This window comes from Manis pentadactyla, chromosome 1, assembly GCF_030020395.1.
Source record: "Manis pentadactyla isolate mManPen7 chromosome 1, mManPen7.hap1, whole genome shotgun sequence".
NCBI classification, from domain to species: domain Eukaryota; kingdom Metazoa; phylum Chordata; class Mammalia; order Pholidota; family Manidae; genus Manis; species Manis pentadactyla.
The window spans coordinates 26485235-26501768 of record NC_080019.1 but is presented as its reverse complement, the minus strand read 5'-3'; the positions used below and the strand labels follow the sequence as shown (position 1 = coordinate 26501768).

Below are 16534 nucleotides of genomic sequence, written 5' to 3'. Positions count from 1 at the left end.
CTGGATTGATAACAGTGTCATGACTGAGTCAGGGAATATGGGAATACAAAGTGAAGGTAGGATGGTGTGTGAATCAAAATAGCAGTTTCTGTTTTAGACATAGCAGATTTGATCTTCTGATGAGACACCCACATGTGTCAAGTCCACTTATAAAGATGCAGGTTTGAAGTTCAGAAGAAACACTTGATACGAAAATTAAGTAGGCATTGTCAGAATGTGGATTCTAATTACAGCCATAGGACTCAATCTATTGACTCATATTCATATACAGAATGGAAAGAGAGCGAGATTAACCATCTAGAAGCCACCATTATTTTCCTTTTTTTTAGTTCTGTTAAAGGCTTACTGTTTTGTCTTGGACAAAAATTCTGATATAAAATATCACACAGTTTCTCTAATTTCCCAAATTCTTTTTATTTCAATGATAAAATCGCTACATAAAAAGATATTTTATTCATGAGTTAACAGAATTAATTAGCTCATATACAGTAACTGGATTCTAATAAGTCACTACTACAACAGGTGATACAGTAGCATACACATTTCCTACAGTGTAAGAATTCTCCGAGAGAGAGAAAAAAAACAACAACAGGAGCCACTGTTATCTACTAGCAAATTAAGCAAAGTAACTGTTGTTTAAAGGACAGACTGCTTCTTCTCGGACAGTTATGTCAAGTCCAACAGAAAAATGAATTCTTCCGTTATGTGATATATTACAGATATATATTGTTTTTTGTTTACTTCTTAATGTATGCCACCTAGTCTGACTTCTATTATTTTCATTTGTTTTTCAGTATTCCAAAAGTATAGTCCACTTCAAGACTTTTATTTCTAGAATGGAAATAATTCAATAAGAACCATAGTAAGAATTTTAAATATATCTATAAAATGAAACTCTCCAATTTCAGAAAGTTAATGCTCATAAATAAATGTAATACTCATACTGAATTTGTTTGAAATGCAAAGAATCTATTCACAAATTCAGTCATACAAAGAAAAATATGATTGCAATTAAACTTCTTTAACAGTATCCAAAGAAGTACAACAATTTAACATAATTTTTTTTCATGAACATAATAAGGTTTTAAACATCTTTGGCTGGATACTATTGAAATAAAAATTGTGTTCATAAAATCTTTAAATGAAAAGTACGATAGCATTTATGTTCCACGATAGGTAAAATTTTACTATGTATATATCCATAAGTTATCCAAAAATATAGCTAATTCCTTAGAGAGGAAGAAAATATTTTTATGTTGAAATTGTTCCAAACAGAACATCTGCAAAGTGGAATGAATGAAATGTTTTTAACATTTCTTACCAGATGCATTCTACTTTGATGACATTAAATTGTTTTATTAATCATGAATGGGTCCGTGGAAGATGAACTGCAACAAAATAACAAACACTACAGTGTTCTGTAAACACGAGGGCTATTACTTGTGCAAAAACTGCTTACAAATAACCACCAAATGCTATAAGTGCCACAAAATTATTTATAATCCAATTTAATTTTTAGTGAAGCCAAACTCAGCTCCAACACAGGAATGTTCAAAAAGTTATGACAATTACGAACAATTAAAAGTGTTGAGTTGTATGCTTGTTATATAAATAGTATCTATATAAAGCAGGGACAACTTGAAATGTGAAGTTAAATGGTGGTTTACATTTCTATAATTCTGAGAATTTCAGCCCTCAACTCTTTAATTGAAGAAACCTTTCACTAAACATGCATTTGGCTGAGTATTGAAGATTTCCCCCATCATTTGCCAAATACTAATTATGTAGCAAATTCCAGTTTTCCTCCTTGAAGTTATTCAAATAGTTGGTAACTTTCACCTGCAGCTAGCTATTCCCTGATGGGTTCAGCCTTTAGGGAGAATAATAAGAAACCAAAATACAATTTAAAAAAAGAGCCTGTGGCTCCCTAGGGCCATTGGTGTTTGGTAGTTTATCATCAAATGACTGTGGTCCCCATGCCCTAAAGCAACTTGAAAGTCCGGGTATTTACTCCCCATCTTTTAGCAACGCTGATACTGACAATTCTTTGTTCAGGTTTCCTCCCCTCTGGGAAATAGTCAAAAGCATTTCTCTCTGCTTTTACTTCTAAGTCAACCTACCATCCACGCAACTGTATGCAAACCGTTTTGTTGTCCTATCTCTGAATACAAGTAGTTTCACCTAGGCTCTGCCAACATGGCTTCCACGAAGGACACTGCAGATGCTTCCATTTAGACACTCTTTTTCCTCCTTAAAATGGAAATCAGGATGCACCTGTGAGGCCACCTCAAACAGATTTACAGCTCTGGTCAGAACTCAACCATGTATTTCCACACCAGAGCTTCCTTAGACGTTGGTAGCCTCTGTGAAAGAGTCACTGGGGCCATTTTTCTTTTTTACTTTCAGGTTCTTTTTAGCCTGGAATGTCACAGACACCTCGGAGTGAATGGCGTCCAACCTCTGCTCACAGCGGAAGGCTGCGAGAAAAGCCTTTCTGTAGTTGCTGTTCATCCAGCCGTAGAGAAGGGGGTTGGCAAAGGTGGAGCACATGGCAATGATGTGGAACACGGTGAAGATGAGTTTGTACTCCTTCAGGTCCAGGACTTGGTTGTCAATGTCCACAGCCAGCTGGAAGGCGTGGAGAGGCAACCAGCTGACTGCAAACACCACTACTACACACACCAGCATTTGGGTGGTTTTCTGTCTTCGCTGATGGTAGTGATCATTAGCAGCTCCAGGGCTGACGTGGTTCTTAAGTTTACTCCAGATACGAGTATAGGAAAAAGAAATGATGCCCAGTGGCAAAGCATACAGGATTAATAAGGAAGAAAGACTGTAGACAGTGCCATAGATGCTCTTCTCCTCACCAGGCCACTTCTCAGTACAGGCCACGATCTCATAGTCAGGATTAATCTCAATCAGCGAATGCTCACGGAAAATGGCCAGGGGGCTGGCTAGCAGGGCACTGATGCCCCAGGCCAAGCCAATGATCAGGAAGCTGATTCGCTTGGAGATCTTGCTCTCCAGGTGGTACACAATGCAACGGTGGCGGTCCAAGGCAATTACTGTCAAGGTGATTGTGGACACTTGTACTGCCAGGCCCTGGGCATAGGGCACTAGATGGCATAGAACAGGACCCATTTTCCACTCCCCCATTAAGGTGTAGATAAGAGTGAATGGCAAGCACAGAGTGTTCACCAGAAGATCCGCCACAGCCAGATTGGCAATGAAGAAGTTGGTTACTGTGCGCATGCTCTTGAATTTGATCACCACATGAATTACCAAGGAGTTGCCAATCACCCCAAGCAAGATGATGGAGCAATAGGCCAATATAAGGACAATCTGTACTTCAATCAGCTTGGTGCTGTCTATAAGCTCTGGCTTGGGGTCAAGGGCCAGCTCACCTCTAGGAGTGGTTTGCTCTGGACCATACTGCTCCACCTTCATTTCTTCCACTGTCTGGTTCTCATCAGCCTCTGCACCTATTGGACCCATTTTCAGCAACTACAACAAGAATCTACAATAAAAAATAAATGAACAAATATAGACAATAGACACAGAAGGGTGAAGCAAAAGAATATTACTAATAAATAAGTTTCATTTTGGTTGGAGTTCAAAATACCTGTCCTCTGATCCCTAAAATCGCAGAGTACATTTTAATAAAGCAGGCCCTTTAATTAGTCTATTCACACATATGGATGAATTAAATCAGGCCCTTGGAATGGATATTACAGTGGTCAAAGGTAATACCTGTAGTATAGACATAAGTCCAAGGTGAATGCTACCAAACTGACTCAATCTATTTTAAATGGGATGAGTATTAGAAACTTTATCAATTAATTTAATAACTTATAAATTCATCAACTTAATTTTAAGGTTGATAAAGTTCCTTCCAATATTTTGACTGTTTTAAGTTTATAAACAGAGCAACAAACTGCACAGAAAAGAGGTAAAACATTCAACTTTTGTCTGGCACCCAGACTTTGGATGTATAAAATATTTAAGATAAACAGAGCAGATTCTACTTCATAGCCATTTTCTAGTGTAGGGGTTAGTGTTAAAAATAGGTAGTCTGTGTAAAACAGTTGCTTTTTTTTTTTTTTGATGATCCAAAATAAACTTTCTACCTGACATACAAACTCCTACACAGGAACTACATGAAAAGTATGTCCAAATCTGGACTGTCTCTCTCTCTAACCCCTAAATATAAAAGTTTTAACATTTTTCTTCTGCAACTGCCTATGTACAACACCAGACTTTTCCTTCTGTGTGCCGCATTCCAGTCAATGCTACCCTGCTGATTAAGCCATATTAAGTTAAAAAGCAGGTAGCCATTCTAGGCTTTCATCCCTGTTAGTACCCACCTTAAAAAGAATCCTCAGATTCATCTCTTACATAATTCTCTTAAGGGTCCTCTTATCATTTCTACCACATTAGTTTTGTCCTTCTCAATTTCTTACCATAATTACTCGAATAGTCTTTTAACCTAACTCCCTTTCTCTTCTCTTGCTTCCATTCATTCATTCACTTAACAAACACAAGTGAGCATCTACCAAATGCCAGGCACAGGTCCACCCTTGTGATGATGATACTTATTGAAACATGCATTCAGCAAGCATTTTAAAGCCACACTCAGAACTAGGATTTGTGCTGGTGGTAAGACAACAGGGTAGTGTGGCTCTATTCCAGGGCTCTTACATTTCTCTAGACAGAGCCTACTCCGACATTAAAATGATCTTTCTGAGGTTCAAATATGATCATATCATTTCCCAACTGTCCCCAGCTTGCTTGAAACTATACAATATATTGTTTCCCAATGAAAATTCCATTTTCAAATCTATAAAAACAGCCAGACCCCAACATCATAGTGGTGGTACCTTTCAATGATTTCATAAATGACAAAATGTTGCTGCCATAATTTCAGAACCTCTTTTAAATGAATTTTTTTTTTTAATCATAATAGCACCTACCTACATTGGCAGATGAGTCATATTTATTCAGCCCATAGACAAGGCCTGGCTAGGCCTTGTGTGCCCCCAGCTCCGTTCCTCACCCTTCTGTAGGGCTGACTCCTGCAGACTATGTTTTCAGGCTTCAGGTCATCACGATGCTGGCTAGCTTTGGCCAATGAAAGGCACTGCCGACAGTTAGAGGGTAGAGGGTACAGGAAGGGAGAAGCCAATGGGTGGCCCTGGTCCCTGGGCTTTGGCCACGCTGCTTGCCCTCCATGTTCCCCTAGCTGGAGGTAGTAATGACTCCTTGCTAATCCCTGGGTGGTTTCAACACTCCCTGTTTGGCTTCCATCACTGGGTAATCAGTTTTCTGCATGTAATTTCTCCTCTTTTAGATTCTTGAATAGGTTCTGTTTTGCATGTTCTGCTGATAATGGAGCATATGTGCTTTCATTAATTTTCCCTCTCACTGAAGGTTCTGCACACAAAGGTTGATAATACTAGCCCACAGAAGAAAATTCCCTCTACCGTATGGCTTCAAAGCTTTACTTAAACTCATCTCCACCTACCCCTCTTGCTTCATCTTTTCTGACCTGCCAGTATTTGTCTTATGCTGCTGTCATACTGAACATCCCCTGGTTCCAGCAACACATCAGATTTCCTCATGACTCTCAGCCCTCCCTGTTCTGAGCTGGGAAGTCTCTCAGTTACCCCACCATGACTTTACAGAGCTTCTAATGCTCCAAGTAGCACACGCACACTGCAGTTGTTTTCCCACCATAGCAATCTCTTTGAGAACAGAAACTGGAGTTTTTCCATCCACTTCTTAATCCTTAGCACACTAACATATGAATGGTACTCAATAATTGGGCAAAACAAACAGGAAACTGAATGAAAGCACAGTTTTACTGAATAAATGAAGTCAGCAAAATACAAAATAATAATTTGGATGCTTTTCTTTAGAGAAAATAATTGCCTATACTAATTGCCTATACAGTGTTCTTTGCTCTGATACAATATCCTTGTGCTTATTTTGTTTTTAGTCAGGTAACTTCCAACAAGAAAGTTATCCCAAGATCCCTCTTAACTCAATCCCTGACTAGAACATTAAAAATTGTCACCATATAAGGAAACCTTCTAGCTCAAGAGCTTATCATACACACATCCTTATAAAAGACTTATTACAGAGATTTTCATGTACTCATGCATTTGCTTCACTGCTGTATTATAGTTCTCTCTGCATAAACTTCCAACAGCATGGTTGATGGAGCCCAGGCCCTCTCCTGCATTTGCCTCCATTCTTTAGTAATTAGAAGAAATGGAAACTAACCAACCAAATCTTAGAGTGTGTATTTGATAGGACATAAAATTTCCCTTAGTCTAAGAAAGAGACTTTACAGAGCAAATTAGTCAACCCTGACAAGTCATTAACAGAATGAGAAAGACGCCAAGAGGTCTGAGATGGGGGTTTGCAGCAAGCTAAACTGAGAGTAAGCCTGAGATAGTAGGATTTAGGAAAATATCTGATGTATTTGCTTATTTTGCTTTTTCTTTTCAGGGTCATTTTCTTTACTTTGAAGCCCCTTTATATAAACCTTCTCTGCAGGAATGGTTATTGATCTGCAGGATATTAGCATACAGATGCTAATTACTTTTCTCAAGCAAACTACTGGCCTTCAGCCAGGTCAGAGCATTGCCCAGACAATACATATTTTATGATGGCACTTCTGGAAAAGTGGAACAGGAAAAAAGGGTATATAGAGGGAGAGGCCAGATTACAAACTCACAAGCACAAACATTTAAAAAAAGTAGACAAGAGAAAAGCACTGTCTTTGAAATAAGCCAAAATGAGGCATTACATTTTTCAAGACATTTAAGGAAAACTGAAGGGTGCAGGTTTCCTGAACAAGTAAATCTTAGAGATTCTGTTATAGAAATATCTCTTTGCCGAACAGGGACATGACTTAAGGGTTTTTTTTAACAATCCAAAGAACTTCAAATCATCTCAGTGGGAGAAAAGTTCATGCCTCCGCTATATATATTTAAGTGTGGGGGATTCTTTGCAAAGTACACTTACTGTCACAGTTTGGACTTAGTAAAACATAACATCTTACCAATCATAAAACCTTCCAGGAATTCTTCCCAGGCAAAAAGTCCCAGAAATCATGCTGTGTGCCCTACCTTTGTTAGTCCTGGTGGTGAGGGGAGTGGACCAAGAATGCTACAAAGAAGACATGACTGTTTGCCTAAAAAGCAGAAAGTTGAAAATATTCACCGAAGGGCCTGGGGATATCTCACTTGCCTGATTTTGGGCTTCTGGCTCTTCTTAGAAAACAGCCTTGTCTATTTCATGTCGTGAGTTTAAATGATGTGCAAAACTTCCCAAAGCTTTTACTTTTGCCTCCTTCTTGTGCACCATATGCTCCTGCCAGTGGGTGAGCCCTTCTGGTGGGAAAACAGTGAATGCTGGAATAAATATGTCTATTCCTGAACAGCTTTGGAGAATCAATAGGGCCTTCCCCTTTGGGCAGGTTTGATTTTTAGAGAAGAGGCAGGAACAATAACAACTTGCTGTTCTGGAATGATGATGATCTCTCCAAGAAGGATCAGAGAAATGGCCAAGAATCTTCAGTAGAAAAGGAAAATTCTAGCCCCCACCCCCCACCTGCGGCCTAAATGAGGAATAAAAAGTCCCTACACTTTGGAGGACCTCCCCATGCCCTCTTCATAGGACCCCAGCGCTTCGTTGGGGTTTTTCTCCTTCCTAGACACTGGATCAGGGTTAGGACTTAGACTTACTGACCCGACTCTCGCGTTTCTGCTGAAACGTGGAAGCAAGAGGCGTGCAGCCAGTCGGTGCGGTGATTGTCTAGCCCGCCGACCGGAGTGGGCCCTGGAAGGTCCCCGGAGGCACGTCCTGTGGCGTCCGCTCCGACGGTGCCCGGCGCGCGGCGCGCAGGGGCTGCGGAGCGCGGTGCCGGCGGCAGCCGGGGCGCGGGGAGCCGCCGCGCTCGCTCTCCTGCCCACCTCCGCGGCCGGGCGCACTCAGGCGGGTGGAGCGGGTGAGGATGCGCGGCTCCCGGGAAGGGCAACGGGTGGAGGAGAAGAAAACCCTGCCTCCGAGAAAAAGAAACGGGGCCGAGGGCTGGGGAGCGATGGTCGCGCAGCGCAGAGGGCTGGGCGGGAAGGTTCCGTGGAGCAGGCGCGGGGACAGTAGCCGCCGTCCCTCCGCGCTCTCCCCGGCGTGGAAGCTCGCGCAGCGGGACCCTGCCTAGAGCGGCGCCCCCTCGCGGGTCCCCACCCCCACCCGCAAATGCCACTCTCGGTCCCAGCCGTAAGGGGACCCTCAGGTTTGGGTCCACTAACCGCTCCTCAGGTCCGAGCGAGGGATGGCCCGCAGAGACAGACCCCTGGACCAGGGCCCGGATTCACCCCACCGCCCGGGACAGGCGACTGCAGGGCGAAGGCGGGGCGGGCAGCCCCAGCAGCGGGCCAGAGGGCTGCGGTCCCGGGCGGCCGGCTGGACGACACCGGGCGCTGGCGCCGGGTGCACCCAGGACACGAGTCCCGCGCCTCGGCGGGGCTGAGAAAAAATCCCACAACTCCCGACCAGGAGTTGCTTCCTTGTTTTTCGTTTGTAGCAGGTGGGCAGCTGGATCCGCGGGGAACCACGGAGAGGCGGCGCCCTCCTTACGCGGAGAGACGACGGGGGGCGCCCTCGCCCAGGCCTGGCGGGTGGGGCGCGGGCGCTGCTCCAACCGGGCAGTCGCTGCGCTCCAGCAGGAAGGTAGAGTTCAATCCCTGTTGCTCACGATCGGCTGCTCCGTTCGCCGGTGGCTGCTGATAGTTTACAAGTTGGGTAGTGAGGATTCAGATTCAAAAGCCGACGGTCTGTGTGGCGCGCGCTCTGGCTCCCGGAACAAGCTAGAGTAAGAGGAGGAAACGCAGTCCCGCCCTCTCCAGTTCCTGGCGTTGCGGAGCCTCGCTGCGCCCTGACCGCGGCCCGCGCCCCCCGCCGCGGTGAGCGCGCGCCCCCGGAGCACGCTCCCCTGCCGTCCCCCGCGGAGCCTGGGCCAGAGCCTGGACGGGGGGCATCGGGGCGCAGCGGCATCGCGCAGCCAGTCCGCAGCGCTTCGGCGTCTGCTCCTCGGGATTCTTCCCAGAAATTCTTTGAGAGCCATATCTTCTAGACGTTCACACATAGTCTCTTTCCCTTGTTCATTTGTAGAGGGGACAGCAGAATCTACAAGTTAGGAGAACAAAAAGCTGAAACTGGAAACCGAAGTCTTTATCAACTATTCTGTGTTGGCCCTTCGCACCCATTACTTTCCCTCTACTCATCAGTCTAGGGTGACTGACTAAAGCTAGGGTGGCCATACTTGTTCACTTGGCACTTCTCTGAAATACAAATAGGCTAAACTACTAAAAAAGGGAAAAAATTTTTTTTAAGTCATCCCCCAAACAAACTCCAAAATACCAGTTAAGGCCTCCTGAAGACGACGGGGTTTTCAGTCCTATCAGGGCTTGCCCACACTCTAATACTGCATATGTAAGACTTCTCCACACAGCCTAATCTGAAATTGATCTTCTGGTTAACGTAGAATTATGCTCACAGGAGCATAAAAATTATTTATAAAACAGAGCAGCTCGGGCTTTGCCATTTACCAAGAAACAAAAGGAACCAGACTTGGAAACATCCAAATGTTCTACGCAGTTCCACTTCAATTTTTTTTTTTTTGCAGATACTTTTTACCTTGGGAAAACATTCCTTGCTTGCACAAGTGTTCGGTGCAACAAGTTCTACGCTTCTTAATATATTTGGACCAGTGAAGAAGGATGTCTGTGCCAAGGGGCTGTAACTTGAGAAGAGTAGGAGTGGCTTGTAACAACAGTGGGTGCTGTCCTTCTGAGTATTTGCTTTGGAGCATTCAACTGATTTCACTGACATTGATTGCACAGACATTTTTGCCTCCTTTAGAACTGCCTTTCCAAAACATCTTAGCAGTCATATGCAAATAGGCCTCCATGGGCCTCCATTATTGTAGCCTCTGATATTAGTATGTGATGTTTGACAAACTTCCTAAAATAGCTAAAGCATGACTATCTACTATTTCCTCTGCCCTATAGACCATTCCTCATGGCACATAAATATAAAAGGATTACAGCCAAAGATTAATTGCTAAATAAGTAATTTCCTTTTCTACTTCTGTTTGAGCAGATATTCTCACAGAGACTGAAGTAAAGGGCTTGGTGGAGAACTGAGCAATTCAGTGTTTTAAGTAGTTAGAATGAAGAAATTTCAGAGACACTTTGTTAAAAAAGAAAAAGTGAGATGCTGTCAATATAGAAGACTGTTTATGGTGCCTTTCCACTGAAAGCTAGTTTTTTTTTTCTCACCTTAGTATCCGGTTTCTGAAAGATTAAATAACTTGCAGTTCATAGCAAACTAACTGAAACCACAGGCAAAACAAAGTAGTATAATGCAGCTAGAATGAAGGAGAAAGCGGTAAGCCCCATAAATCAGGAGACACCAGCCGGAGGAAGGGAGGACGTGCATAGGACCAAAAGAGAGAGGGCAGCAAGCCCAATAGGAGGCATTCTGGTAAACCCCTCTGAGGTAAGTAAAGCTCAATGAAGCCTATAAAATAAACGGGTGAAGACTTCTTAAACAATCAAAGCCTAATAGAAAGTCCCTAGTTAGGAAATGTTAACAATCAAATTAGCTTAACAGTAGAGTATTTAGTATACCTGAAACTGATTCTGTCCTTTCTTTAAATGTTCAACAAATTTAGTTATTGTGTGTCTCTAGGCTTATCAAGTCCTTCTTAGAGAAATTCTTTTTAAAGTTTCCCTTGTAGTAAAAATTATGGAACCCAGATATCCTAATGGTCATTTGGTTATAATATTGATACTCAATTGGTTGGAGATACTGTGTATTTCTGATTGGATCAGTGCCTACCTTTCCCTACAGGCAAGAGAAAGCACATTGAGAATTAAGTTAACATCTGCACAGATATGATGGAGATGGAGGTTGTGTTAAGCTGACGTAGAAAAAAAGAGACCAGTTAATATGAATGGAGCTGTAAGCGTTATGACTTTTTAAGTAAGTCTCCCTTTTTAAAACTCAATTAAAAAAAAATCTAGCCAGTCTAATCACACTTATAATGATGAAAAGCAATACTTCTACTTCCTACTTTGGTACAAACTTGGGTCATTTGTACCAAGTGGACCAGTATATGTGTGAAGGAGCAAAAAATGAGTACTAAACAGTCAGTTTCACAAAGCTGATAGGCTAGAATTTCTTAAAATTTTTGTATGCAGTATGTTATGAAGACAGGTGTCTCATTCAAGCAAAGAACTAGTCATTCAAAGTGAAATGTATGCTAAATCCTAAATTGGGCATAAATATTACTTGCTATGATTTTTATTTCTTTGGATTTGGGGGCTTTATTTTTGTTTTGAATTTTTAATTGCAGATTCAAAGTAATTAAGCAGGATTGTAAGAAACACAGGCAACATTTTGCTGAGAATTTTATCTTTCAGTGATCATCCAAATGGATATTTAGACTGGTAAGAAACCAGATCTAAAGGTATATTTAAATGCAAATGACTCAGTTCAAATTTTACCATAGAACAAAGGAAGGGACATTTTTTATGCCAAATTCAGAATTTAATCAATGCAAATTTTCATTTGATTATCTGAAACATGCACAGAAGGCCCATGGCTAAAGAGGAAACATACACTGTTTTAGAAATTTCAATTTTATTTAATAAGTGTTTATCCTTGTAGCATATGGAGACATAATTTGATATATATTTTTTTAATCATATGCTCAAAGTAAATTTAATTTTTATTTTTTCTCAAAAAGTAACAAAATCTAAGCGCCCTCTCTCATACTAAATTTTTATTAGTCTCACTTGAGAAATGAAAAGTCAAAGATTTATATATAATTTTCACATATCACTTTGGAGATGGTAAAATAGCTCCTTCATGGTGAAAAATTTCAAAACATTAAATGAAAAATGCAAGTAGGATTTATTTCAGGACTCACCACTCTTTGTTGTAAAAGAGAATTGTGTAAAATCCATATAAACATTTTAGTACTCACGATTCCTATCAACAGATCTTTTTTGAGTGTCTCATTTGTTGCAGGCACTCTGCTGGACAATGTCCATGTAACAGTGAGTTACCCATAGACCTGACACTGACTGCCTCTAGTCCATTGAGGGTATAAAGACTTTTAAATGAAGAAGTACCATATATGGATTAAGATTCTATGGTAGACTTTGACATAACAAATTTAGGGCCACGAGGAAGGAATGGTCAGTTTTGTAATGAATGTTGTAACTTGGGAGATTTAGGGAAATGCTTTGGAGGTGGGGAAGTGACTCGACTGAATGTAAATTCTTGGCTTCACCCAGCACTGGGGTACCATTTTCTGTTGGAGATATTCTTCTCCATTGCATTAACTGGGATATGATACTGAGGCAATGTACAACATACATATGTCAAAGTAAAATTTTTAAAGTTAAACATTATTCTCAAACAAAATATGTAATGAGTACATGTCAAAGATTTACATAATTGATTAATAAGGGCATCGGTGCAATGGTGAGGCTGGTTTCAAATAGGATCCCAAAGGTGAATACATATATAGTCACTGTGAGAAAGAATATGTGATGAAAGCAGAAGGAATGCTTCCAACACCTGCTCTTAGGTGAACACAGTGATCAGTACAAATAAACAACTTAGTAAGGAGGAAGTTATACAGGAGGAGATGTCCTCCTCCAGACTGTATGTTTTAAATAGGCTCCCCCACACTAATTTACTTAAGGTTAATAGTATTTAAACTTATTCTTAAAAACCCCAGGTAATAAGACAGCATAATAATAGCCATTCCAGTACTTAACTACCACATTCTCAATCTATTTTCATGAAGTATACAGCTCAGGAGGAACTGTGGAGATCTCTATTATGCAGAAGGCCTTATGGTTGAGTAATACACAGAAGTTGGACTCAGAAGATCTTGAACACTGTCTTGGATCTGTAGTTTGCTCTCTGTATGATAAGGAAATGTCATTTAATTTCCCTGCAGTTTCCTCAACTGTAAAATAAGAGGTACCTTTTTAATGCATATAGACTAACATTCCTCAAAATTCCATAGCAGGAACATAAGTCGAATTTGGCAAGCTTCAGAATATTCTTTTTATCTCATTATTAAATGTGATATCTCTTGTTAGCTTTCCCTTAACTTACTATCCATGTTCTATTTTCTTATGATCCCCTGGAATAGAACCATATTTAAATGATCTCTATTGTATTTTGAATGGTATAGTAATAGTTTCTACATAATATTGAAAACTCTAAGAAAAATGAAAAAAGACATGCATTAAAATTGCTGAGGGCATCTGACAGTGAAAGTCAATGAAACTGACTTTACCCAACTTGAAAAAATATATATATATACATATATATATATATACACAACATATCAGAGGGATATCACAAAATTTTTTAAGTTAGTATGTATATTATAGTAAATTAATCATAATATTGAATAATTTGGTGGTTGATTTGACCTCCATGAAAGAAGGGTTATTTATACATGTTTATACTATATAACACCTTTGTTAGATACATACTATTAAACATAAACATATAAGAAAAATGAAAATTTTCATGACCTTAAGCCCATGGTTCCCAAACTGCCCGCTGAGGCACCCCAAGCCACCACAATAAATTCACACTTGCACTTCTGGGATATTTTGAATTTTAGAGAAAGTACAACATATTCAACACCTTTTGGGTACCAATACTTGACATCTATTAGACCCTACAAAATATACAGCTTGAACTTATTCCACCATTTCAATATCAAACGATGCTGCCTGCCTTTCAGTGACATCCTATCTTTGGAGGCTGGATTTTCAGTGGCTGTTGTGATAAAAGCATTGCCCTGTGAAAAGTCAACAAGTAACAGGAAATGAGAGTGGCAGCCCCCAAACTGATTTCAAGGCGGAGAAGTTGTGCAGGGGCCAACATACACACACGTATCCTATTGGTAATCACAGTGTTTATTTAAGAATGAAATTATATTACATCCTTTCAACTTATTTGTATTGTTTTTTCAAATGGCTTATAAATGGACATAAGGACATAAATGTTTATAAAATCTTTTGAACCTGAAGACTTGAAAAGTCTTAAGGTACCATGAAATTTCTGTCCTGGGGTCATGTCTATATGGATGCAACATTTTGTGCATGTAGAAAGAGATCATTTAATTTAGTTAATCATATTGATTGTTTAATATTTGACTCTCCCAGAGAGATGTTTTTCTTTGAAAGTTACTATGGGGTGTCTGTTCACTTACAGGAGATGGTTTCATAAAAGCTTGGGTGGCTTGGGTATATGTGCAGGCACACACATGCCTGTTGTCCAGAGTTCTTTGAATTGCTCTTCCTCATTCCACTGCAGATGGACAGCTGAAAGTTTCTTCTAGTCAGGAAAGAAGGAAGGAAGAAAGGAGAGAAGATACATATCAGCACATAAAGAGAAGTAGATAGGGTACACTTGATAGCATAAATTATAAAAGTATTTATTTATTACTTTTTTGTGGTAAGAACACTTAACAGAGACCTATTCTAAAATTTTAAGTGTACAATATATTATCACAATGTTGAAAGTAGATCTGTAGAGCTTATTCATCTTGCTTGACTGAAACTTTATGCCTAGTGGTTAGTAAATTACAAATCGTATTTAACTTCCTATATGTGACCTTCCATTTTATCTAAAAACATGATACCTATACATAATACAATAATAATTCAAATATTACATTGCTACTAAAAATCATTACATTACTAGGAAAACTGTATGATAACCAGAAAAATATTTACTACAAAATAATATTCACTTTAGGTGCAAGATATGAAGCTCTGTTTATAGTATAAGTTTATAGTATAATTATATATTTTTAAACATGACAATGAAAAATCACTGGAGGTCTACCTAAAAGTTAACTGTTCTTTGCCTTGCACACTATCTGTAATTTTTATTCCTTCATCTTTGTTCTTGAATTTTCTTAAATTACCCTTATTATTTTCAGTAATGTAAAATGTATCATATAAAGTTTATTTTAACAGAGATGGTTCTGGCAAAGTGAAGCATGGCATTAAATCCATTATCCAAATAATTCATTGTAGCTCTTAAAATGAATAGGAAATCTATTATCTTATCCACATAATTTGTTCCTCAAACTGCACAGCCAGTTTAGCTCTTCTAGATGGTGGTCTGCATTAGAATCACATGTGGCCATATGACTCCACCGATAGGAGGTTCTGATCAGTCTGGATAGGACTTAAGCGTGCACATGTGATTGTGTTCCGCCCTCTCTGTTCTCAACTCAGATGCTTTCATTAAAGCAGCTGCATCCCTTTGCTATGTCCACATGGGAATGCTTTTTGGGTATCTTTGTCTCTTCCCTAATTCAAACTACTACTCAAAACTCAAATCTAGACACAATTAAAATCACATACACAGAAGGACATACACACCCCTTCTCTCTGAACCTACTTATTTCCAGTCACTCCAGCCGTTTCAAGCTCCCCTGAATTCAGTCTATAATCTCCCTCAACTTCAGTATCTTTGAGGCCGTGATTATGCCACTTCTGTTTGAGTAATTATTGTAGCATATGTCCAATCTCTTTGCCGTTTTTCTTTCCACCATCCGTGACCTCTTAGAAGTTTAAAAGTAAAATAATGTAAATTTGTTTTTTCTTGTCTTTCCTTCTATTTTTAAAAATTATTTTTTATTATAAAATATACATCACAGTGGTTCAACAGCCCCCGTCCCCCCACCTCCACCCACTCCCTTCCCCCACAGACACTTCTCAGTGTCTATGAGTCTTACTGCTATTTTGTTCTTTCTGTTTTGCTTTCTTTTTATACCCCACAAACAAGTGAAATCATACAGTATTTGTCTTTCTCTACCTGGCTTATTTCACTGAGCATAATACCCTATAGATCCATACATATTGTTGCAAATGGCAGGATTTCTTTTCTTTTTATGGCTGAAGAGTATTCCATTGTGTATATGTACCACATCTTCTTTATCCATTCATATACTGATGGACACTTAAGTTGCTCCCATATCTTGGCTATTGCAAATAGTGTGGTGATAAACATAGGGGTGCACATGTCTTCTTGAATCAGGGATGTTGTTTTCTTCAGGTAAATTCCTAGGAGTAGAATTACTGGGCCTTTCCTTCCATTTTTAACCTCAGAAAACCTCAGAGGTAATTCATATTGAGGTATCAGTAGCCTACAATGAGAAGAATTTTAGCAGAATAAGTGAAGCTTAGAGAAAGATGTTCTAACTGTGGGATGTTATGCACCAGCCATTATGTAAAAGAGGTGCACTTTGGGTTTTCTTTCCATTTGGGGATTTACCAGCAGAACTTCCTAAACTTAAAAAAACCATATTTTCATGCATGGGTGATATATTCAGGATTTTTTGTTGAATTCTTGGAAATAAATGCAATGACGTTCATTTTAATCACCTAACATTCAGACCACACTTGAA

The 16534-nt window shown here is 39.9% G+C and overlaps 1 protein-coding gene across 2 annotated transcripts; it reads right to left on the bottom strand.

Moving 5' to 3' along the window:
* Positions 1–1980: 1980 nt before the first annotated feature.
* NPY2R (neuropeptide Y receptor Y2) lies at positions 1981–8893 on the bottom strand. Of its 2 annotated transcripts, XM_057496950.1 has the most exons (3): positions 7756–8893; positions 3405–3517; positions 1981–3065 (listed from the first exon to the last, which is right to left on the bottom strand). In XM_057496950.1, exons 2-3 carry the CDS (start codon positions 3493–3495, stop codon positions 2347–2349), a joined length of 810 nt encoding a protein of 269 aa, XP_057352933.1. In that variant the 5' UTR covers positions 3496–3517; positions 7756–8893; the 3' UTR covers positions 1981–2346. The 2 variants fall into 2 exon arrangements, with proteins under 2 accessions (XP_057352933.1, XP_036743827.1); XM_036887932.2 differs by having other exon boundaries at positions 1981–3517.
* Positions 8894–16534: the final 7641 nt, after the last annotated feature.